Source organism: Pundamilia nyererei, unplaced genomic scaffold (assembly GCF_000239375.1).
Source record: "Pundamilia nyererei isolate P.nyererei 1_Seehausen unplaced genomic scaffold, PunNye1.0 scaffold00220, whole genome shotgun sequence".
NCBI classification, from domain to species: Eukaryota; Metazoa; Chordata; class Actinopteri; order Cichliformes; family Cichlidae; genus Pundamilia; species Pundamilia nyererei.
Genome location: NW_005187621.1, coordinates 217626 through 227033, shown reverse-complemented (window position 1 = coordinate 227033; position 9408 = coordinate 217626). Strand labels below are relative to the sequence as shown.

At 43.3% G+C, this 9408-nt stretch overlaps 1 protein-coding gene across 8 annotated transcripts in view; it reads left to right on the top strand.

The window, feature by feature from the left end:
• Positions 1-9180, top strand: part of agap1 (ArfGAP with GTPase domain, ankyrin repeat and PH domain 1) — a 173734-nt gene extending 164554 nt beyond the window's left edge. For all 8 annotated transcript variants that reach the window (XM_013914732.1, XM_013914733.1, XM_005748365.1 and 5 more), the window contains 2 exons: positions 8568-8823; positions 8914-9180. In XM_013914732.1, coding sequence (XP_013770186.1) covers positions 8568-8823; positions 8914-9123 — 466 coding nt within the window. In that variant the 3' untranslated portion in view covers positions 9124-9180. The remainder of the gene's footprint in view (positions 1-8567; positions 8824-8913) is intronic.
• The last annotated feature ends 228 nt before the right edge of the window (positions 9181-9408 follow it).

The window sequence follows — 9408 nt, the reverse complement described above, 5'->3', positions numbered from 1 at the left end:
TTTTTTTTGTGGTCAGACAGGTCCACTCATCTGCATCCAGCTAATCTAGTAGCAAATGTTAATGGCTTTCCCGGCCACGCGGCCCAAGCCTTCAGGGTCACCACTGTCTTTGCTGAGGCCACTTCCTCTTTTGGACCGGTGACAGGAGGCCCTGAAATTCCCACAGAGGAAGCCTTTTTCAGTTTGATGTAGACAGTAAGTCAGGTTATTCCCAACAGGAGCAGTCAACATTGAATAGAGCATCCATGTGGTTACATACTGTTGTTGTGGTATAATTGTAACCTGTTTAACCCTGTTAGGGCAAAGTCAGTAATAAAAAGTGACCCTATTCTTAGTGGGGGGGTTTGTTTTGGGGGGAGGGGTTTAGTTTGTTTTTGTGGTATCCTGATTGCTGAGACTTGGGAGAACTATTTTAAAAGCCAATAGCAGTATGTATACCTGTTAATATGACAGTGTGCAGGCTTGTTACATCTTGATCAAAGAACCACTTATCCAAATATTATTTATTTATGAAAGAATCAAGAGGTTTAATCTTTGTTTGCAGACTTTTGATTCAGATAAAACATGTAGGCTCTTTAATTGTCAAAAATACTGAATATAAATGTATGGACAAATTCAAGGCATCTTCACATGTGATTCATGGCCATATCATCGTGATCTCGTCAGATCTTAGATGTCTCTAAACCAAATGGGCCAGACTTCAGTGCCAAAAAGGTGCTGTTATAACCCAGATATCGATTTTTTTTCTGGAAATTGCATTTTAAAAATTGTGAGAAGTCTGATATTTGAGGACAAGACAATTACCCTTTCACAGCTTTGAATATGCTATTAAAGGGTAAGGAGTGTCTTCTCCTTGGATTAAAGGTATCTTTGGGAAACTTTCCCAATAGGACGAGTGTTTTCTTGAGAATAAGGAAATGAAGGTCATGTCAAAGTTTCGTACATGGTTCGGAAACGAATTAACATTCCTGATTTGTTCAACAGCTACAAATTAAGCAGAACTTTATTCTTGTTGAGTCCTCCTGTTTCTGATTTATGATCTACCTCCAAGATGGTGTTGGACCGATTTGTTTCCATTGTCCAGTTGTGGTCATGACGAGCTAACGTTGATGCATTCCTGGACTACTATCATTGCAATATGCAGTGGATATTTCTTTTACACTAGAGAAGATGCCCCTGATATTTTTACCTTTCTGCTGTCTCTCTCTCCTTGGGTCTCTTCCTTTATATCTGTGGTTGCTTCTCCTTTTCCACCTCTTTTTATGAAAACTCCCCCTTTCCTCCCCCCTTCAGTATCTGTGCAGCATCACTGGAGCATTGCGTTTCACCCCAGAGATCAGCTTCCCATCGGTTTGCTCCATTTCTCCTCCACCTCTTCTCCCACTCTTTCTCTCCTCATTTGCATCATCTCTGTCTCTCCTGTCCGAATTAACCCCTCCATATCTGTCTAATACAGTCTCATGGCTGACTTCAGCCCAACTCACCCCTCCCTCCCCACACAGAGACCTTTCTCACCCCACCACCCTCCCTTTAATTATCTGTGCCTATCCAAGGGCAGCTAACGACCAGCTAGAAAGGCTAATTGATTTCAGCCTCTTCTCTTCTTCTTTCATCTCATCTTCTCTTTTCTGCTGTAAGATAAAACAAAGCACGCATGTTTTCTGCATGGATTTAAAGCAGAATTAGTGGTTCATTTTGCTCCTCACCTTGTTAGAAGCCCCTCCATTTGACGGTGATTTATCTTAAATGCACATTAGGTCAGGCAGCTAGCTGATGCTCTTATCCATGCTCTCTATCTATCTATTAATCTATTAATTAGAGGGCTAATTAGGCTAGAAGAGAAGCCACTGACACCATGTCACTCTTAACCCCCGAATCCTACCGCTCATTACCACACACACACACACACACACACACACACACACACACACACACACACACACACTCTGTAATTAATGACGGGCTTTAACAGCAGTGTGGTGGCTCATACATCTCAGCTTCTCTCTGCAGGCTGAGCTGAGCTGGAGAATACTCTTTTTATCTGCATTTAACTTTTCTTTATTTTTACTTCATGCATGAAAAACTCAGACAGGACATTACCAAATCTGTTAGATATATGTTTAACCCCCACTGCGTTGGACTGTTTGTGCTTTACAGCAATGTAGAGATTCACAAAGATGCTGGAAACACAGGTTTTGGTCCACATTGATATGATAGCGTAACACAGCTGCTGCTGATCGGCTGCACATGTATGATAATCCTCCGGTCCACCACATCCTAAATGGTTAGCTAGTGTTTTTCCAATCTTTTTTTAAATTTTAGCCTCAATCTTTTTGTTTAGCTGACAAAGGTGGCACCCAGGTGTGGTCTTCTACTTCTGTACTCCACCCACTTCAGGGTGTGACATGCTCTGCTTTCAGAGATGCGCTCGGTGGTTATTTGAGTTACTCAAAGTTTGAGTTATTCTCAGACTTCTCTCAGAGAAACGCTGCTCACTGGGTATTTTCTCGTTTTCAGATCATTCTCTGTGAGCCCTAGAAGTGGTTGTGTGATAAAATCCTGGTAGTTCAGCAGTTTATTAAATGTTTGGACCAACAACCAGGTGGAACCAGGAGTGTTCAAGGTGGAAATAATATCTTTTTCTCATTCTGATGCCCTGTTTGAACATCATGTCCCCTCGACCATATCTACCTGAATACATTGAGTTGCTCCTGTGTGATTGTCTGATTTAGATATTTGCTTTAAAAGTAACTGATGAACAGGTGTATCGAACCAAGTGGCTGGTGAGTGAGTCCTGAAACACTGAGTGGCATATTTTAGTCATCTGGCATCCAGACAGTGTATTTGCAGAGGGGAGGCCTCAGTGAAGCCAGAACAATAGAACAGTGAAAGAAAAGATAGCAAACAGCGACAGTTTAGCCCTCACTGTGTTTGTGGTGATTTTCTTGCTGGTAGAATTTGAGACAGATTAGAAAGGAGTATTGACTTTGAGTATCAAAGTTTTTTGTTGTTGTTGTTGTTTTTAAGTTGAAATGGCCACATTTCTGGTTTTGTGAGGTTCTAAATAAAATTAGTCATCAGATTAATTTTCCACTTGTTCTACCTGACAAATATAAATATTAAAAAGGATAAGATACATTTTATTTATCCTAAAACTTGAGAAATTATTGTTGAGTTACTAAGTAGAAGTCTTTGCTCTTGCTTCCATCAAACTGTATTCAAAGTGTTCATTTCTGCTGTTGAGGATCCATCGGGCTCTTTCTGGTGTCAGGTCTCTTCAGGTTTTGTTTGGTGGTAATTATGGTAATTAGCCTGGTGTGATTATCGGGGTGTGTGTGCTGGTATTCAGCTCTCTGTCAATGCTGTGTTGTGGGGTCGTGGGCAGATGACCCTCTTAAACACACACACACAGAGCGGTGGGGGAGCAGCTGGTGGGACGTCCAACGGTGGTCGGTCACTCGGCCGGGCCTCTGGCTTTAGCCGGGCAGGAAACTCGGTGTGTATGTAAACACAGCGGAACAAAGCGGCCGCTCAGGGGTAACATTGACACACACACTGGATACACGCACACACACAATGAGAGGTCTCCAGAGCTCAAACAACAGACAGGAAATCGGAGAAGCACAGTGGGCCCAGTGTGGCGCCCTGAGTGACCCCCAAACAAAATCACACTATGCCCCACTGTCTCCAACAGAGACCGAGACCCAACACCACAACACAGCCGCTGATGGAGCTGTCAATCAACAGGTCCACTCAGCTAATGTTTCAACAGGGTGCAGCAGCTACACTAAGACACAAAGCCTCTTGAAAAGTTTATTATCATCCGTATAACTTCAGATTTTCAGTTTCCATCAAGAAAGTTGACTCTGCTGTTTTATTCTTCTGTTTTTCACTGCTAGCATCAAGACAATCCAAAACACTAACTTAAAGGGTTTTATTTAAATAATGTAAGTGTGATTGTCATGTTTAGCCAAAGGGATTCTTTCATTTTTATCCTCTATCAGAACAAACCGGAGTATGACCAATATCTAACTATGTTTAACGTCAGCAGAACATTGGATTTATAAAGTTTGTTTGGATTTTGGAATTAAAACACACTTCCTGCTTGATTTTGATTTGGAGAAGGTGGTATGAACAAAAAGACAGCAGGAGGTGACAGAGTTGAAGGTGCTAACATTGTCATTGTTAGTAACCAGGATGGACAGGGTTAGAAACGAGTACATCGGAGGGACAGCTCAGGTTAGAGAGGTGAGGCTGAATTGGTTTGTACATGTGCAGAGGAGGGAGGGTGGATAATTGAAACTGGCAGGCCAGAGGAAAACAAGAAGACCTCAGAGAAGATTCATGGATGTTGTTAAAGTGGGTGAGATGGAGGCAGATGATCCGCTGTAGTGAAGCCAAAAGTCAAAGGAGTTAATGTTACCAAGTCACAATGAATTTTTTTAACTCGAGGGTCAAGACATCATACCTCACTGGTCACATTTCAATAGTAGTAGTAGGAAAAAAAGGTTTATTTTACTCCACAGTACTACCTAAAGTACAACTCAGTGCCTGTTTTTCTTTAAAACTGTGCTGACAGACAGAGCCTCTTCTATTCTGTGTTGTGCGCTATTATTTAGCAAGTCACAAATGCACAACAACTCCTGTTTACACTCGCTGGATTGCAAATCAGGTCTGGTGTGACTTCTGCAACTTTCCAATTTGGAAATTCAACTTGATGGAGCGTTCTCACTGAAAATTCCAGCTTTTAAACTTGTATCTGGTGTTTGTAGCTTTGTACTGAAAATCTTAGTTGTGAGAAGATTTGAAAACCTCGTGAAAAAAACCTGCAGATTCTATTAGAACAGGACATCTGAGGTGAATAAAGTCTGGGATAAATTTAGATGCTACGGCTTTTATTAAGAACAAATTAGCAGACCAAACCACAGACCAGTGATGCCATGCCCAAAGCCATAATAAAAATTAAAGTAGCATTACAGCAATGAAACGGTGAAAACATGAACCACACAAAGGGACAGCCCACATGAGATCCTGTGAAAACAGCATAAACTGAAGGTCAGAGTCGTGTTCCTACTAATCGTCCGACATGAGCTCATTCAGGAGGAGCTCGAGTTTGTGTGAACGGAGCAGTGAGGACAGTAGAAACAGTAGATGCATGAAGGCTTGTTTCCTCTGGCTGGTGCAGTTTTTATCATTTAATTTAACTGACTGACACACACAAACACACATTATAACCCCTCTGGGCTCTGCTTGACATACTTGCAGTGTGTGTGTGTGTGTGTGTGTTTTCCTGTCACAAGCGATCTCACCGGGACTCATGTTTAATTATCTACCCAGCATGCCTTGGTGCAGGGGCACAGCTCTTTGTCTAATGGGATGTGAAAAGAGACACACACACACACAGATTAACACACAAAATATGAGCACGTACATTCAGACACATGTTAACACATAGTGTCACACACGCACACACACACACACGCTCTGTGTGGTTAATTAGTGCAATTAGCCTCTCCACTGTCCAGAGCTGTGTGTTTTCAAGACTCGTTAGCTTGTGATGAAGGAGAGTCACTGTTTACTGCGACACACACACACACCAAACACGCAGCCAAACAAACAACTACACATATGCTAAACAATAACCAAAACAAAACGACTCGTACAAAAAATAAGAAGTCAATAAACTCACACGCTAAAAACTCTCCAACCAAAACACAAACCAACAGGAAGAATAAAATGCAAAATCAAATGTGCAGTAAACAAACCACAGAACAGAAGCTCAACAAATAACCAAACTCATATAAACATACTGTGAACAAACTACTAAACACTCCATAAACAAATACCCGCACACACTGTCAATAACCCAGCAAACAAAACCTCAATAACCACTCAAACATACAGTAAACAAATTTCAAATACATAAATAAATAACCCACCAAACAAATTGAAGAACCAAAAGAATGCTAGGGAAAGATACAATTCAATTCTTATTTATATAGTGCTAAAATCACACCAGCAGTTGCTTCAAGGTGTTTCATACTGTAAAGTAAGGAGCCTACAACAATGCAGAGAAAACCCCAACAATCAGATGACCTTATTAGCAAAAACATGGTGACAGTGGGAAGAATATCTCCCTTTTGACAGAAAGAAAATCAACAGCAGTACCAAAATAAACATCGATTCTAAAAGTTCAAGCTTCTACCGAGCAACCAACTATATTATGAACCAAAACAAACACAGTACACACATCCAGATCTGTGTGCCTGAGGTGACCACATTCTGTCTTTGATATCAGGCACCTAATTTGGCACCACTGACAAGAGTGGGCTTTCTACCCCAACACCTCACTGGGTTGTCAAACCTGTTTTGGTTCTCAGGGGGTGCTAAGACAGAACTGAAGCTCTGTTGGTGAAAAAACAGGTACATGTTATCTAAAAAAGCAGTGATGCTGGTATTTCAAGGCAGGACATTGATATATATAATGTGTTTGACTGTAAATGACATGTCATTTCAGGACATGTTAAGGACACCATTGGGTCAAAATACTGGTGAAGACCTGCTTTAAATATGATGGCAATAAATCTGCCATGCTTCTTCTTGAAGCCAGTCAGAAAAGAACAGTTTGTCTCTTTGAGCACCTAGGGTTGAGCCCTCTTCTTCTCTGACTTACATCGGCTCTCTGCAGCCCCTTAGCAACTCCGGTGGCGGGGGAAGGCATGCGTTTCCTGGGTCCAGTGGCCTCACATTTCCTCCCTGTCCTCTGGAGGACAGAAGGCCAGAGCCCTGCTGAGCACACACACCAACAAACATAGGCAGACACACACACCCAGCGACACCTCCAGGCTTTGTCCGGGGGCTGTCGGCCGTAGTCTGGAGCCCAGCCTCCCTACTCTCTCTCTGGGCTGGGGCAGGAAGGGAAAGCCCCCGGGACATTCCGTGATGCTAGCCGTCGCCACCACACCCCTGCACACACACTCACACTGGTATCCAGGAAGAGAGTTAATGAGATTCTGCAGGTTCCCACACTGACTGAAAACTTCTTTTTTAAACTTTTAACACTCACTGTTCCCACAGTTTGTCTCCCATCAAGCCTCCCAGCATCCCCACTTTACTCCACACACTACGCCAAATTTCATAATCACACAGATTCTTCTATCGGGAGACGATGGGTTGAGTCAGAGTTTAACAGGTGACTTAAGTGTAGAAAGTGTCGTAATCACAGTTAAGATCCAAGAACTGTTGTGTGTCCAAGGGTAAAGAATGGAAAAGCAAAAAAAAAACAGCTTTATTTGCATGATTGTGTGCAGAAATGGTGATTTGTAAGAGATCAACAAGAGGTCTGCAGTAATTTTACATTGACTCAAGTAGAAGGGGCACTGAAATTGTGATTCTATTTTCTAATCTGTGATGTTTTGAAGTGAAAGACCTAAAGCAGCAAGAGTTCCTGCTCAAAAAGCAGGTACATAGAGGCCAAAGTGACAGATGAGTTGGGTTAAATCAGCGTAAAGTATTCCTTTATATACTCTGTCATTTTAACTTGGTTGGTTGCTTGAGGGTTGAACCTTGAACTTGTTAGAGTGCCTTTGAATGTGTAAGCATTGGATGACTGTCCATGTATAAAGAGATTTGTTTGAGGCCCATAGCATATAGCTGACAGCTGATCACTCGTAGACACTCTGGTTGCATATTTTGTGCCCCATCATCTATCAATAAAGCAACATCCTTCACTCATGCTGGCATTCACATCAGTCCTTTACCTTGCTGACTAAAGACTTCTCAGTTACAAGTTGGTAGTCGATGAGCGTGCAAACCCAAACCCAACCACAGAAAGTCGAGGCTTCACTATGTTACTATGGTTGTGGTTCAGTTCACTGTTGATATTGAAAACTACCTAAACAAACGATAATCTAAAGGAATCCAATCGAATCTAAAGAACAGTCAAGCCAAATTTAGATGAACGATTATTTGGGTGCCAGTAAAAAATGAGTGAGGCAGTAAGAAGAGTTTTTAACCTTTACTCTTTCTCCATTTCCTGCAACCTCCCATCTCACCCCTGAAGGATGTGTTGTTACTGGGTGAGAATAGAGTAGAGGGGCAAGGGAGGAGGGGGGACAGCTCAATATCTCTCCCCTAGGGCTGTTCGGCCCCCGCACACTCCCTCCTCTCTGTCCTCTCTCTGGACTAATCCCAGCAGGCTGAATGAGCTGCTGTTTACACGGAGGGATTAGAGCAGAGATTAGAGCGATCAGAGTTGTGGATTAGACAGATCAGCAGTTAATGATACTCGATCGGCGAACAATGCGTCCACGTCCTTTGGCCTTTCACCACGTCTGTCCCTCTGCCTCTCGCTGTGTCTTATTTTACACTCAAGGGAAGAGTTTAAGGGCATTTAAGGGCATAAAACGCTTGTTTAGTTGTTGTATTAAAGCTAAATTTACGTCCAAATCAAAAGCAAAAAAGTCTGTTTACAGCTTCATGTTTCGGGCAGCAATATGACACTTCATGCTACAGCCATTGGATAGCTGTCAGTTCTTAAAGGTGTCTGTTTCTCTTTTCTCCATCAGGGAGGAGCGTGAGCGCTGGATCCGGGCAAAGTACGAGCAGCGTCTCTTTCTGGCGTCGCTGCCCTGCACTGATCTCCCACTGGGCCAGCAGCTGCTGAGGGCAACCGCCGAGGAGGATCTACGTGCAGTCGTGCTCCTGCTTGCTCACGGGTCCCGACAGCAGGTCAACGAGACCTGCGGAGAAGGAGATGGACGCAACGCGCTGCACCTGGCCAGCCACAAGGGCAACGTGGTCATCACACAGCTCCTTATCTGGGTAAGAAAAAACAGTGCTCGTATTCCAGTAATTCTGGGCTTTAGAGGCAGGAGATGATTGATGACTATCCCTCTCTGATTCTTTCTGCAGTACGGTGTGGACTTGATGGCAAGGGACGCCCATGGCAACAGTGCAATGGCATATGCTCGCCAGGCCAGCTGTCAGGAGTGTGTGGACACGCTGGCTCAGTATGGCTGCCCAGATGAACGCAACCCCCTAATGGCCACACCCAACCTTTCACGCCGCAACACCAATCGTAACAACAGCTGCAGCAGCGCCGGCAGTGCCGCGCTCATATGACCAGACAGTTTCCTGTGATGACTCTGAGAAAAATAAACAAACTTCGATTTGGGAGTATCCTGAACGTTTTATTTTGGGAACCACTACTTTAGCTTTGCCCACTTCACCTGACAACCACCAGTAAACTGATCACAGGTCAGTGGTGACGCTGCGGCCAGGCGTCTGTTTGGGAGAAGAAGTCTAAAGCATGTTGGGAAACATAGCCCACGATCATCAAAGCATTTTGGGAAATGGTCATACGACTTGTGCAGGTCAATGAGTTATATTGTACCTCGTCACACAGCC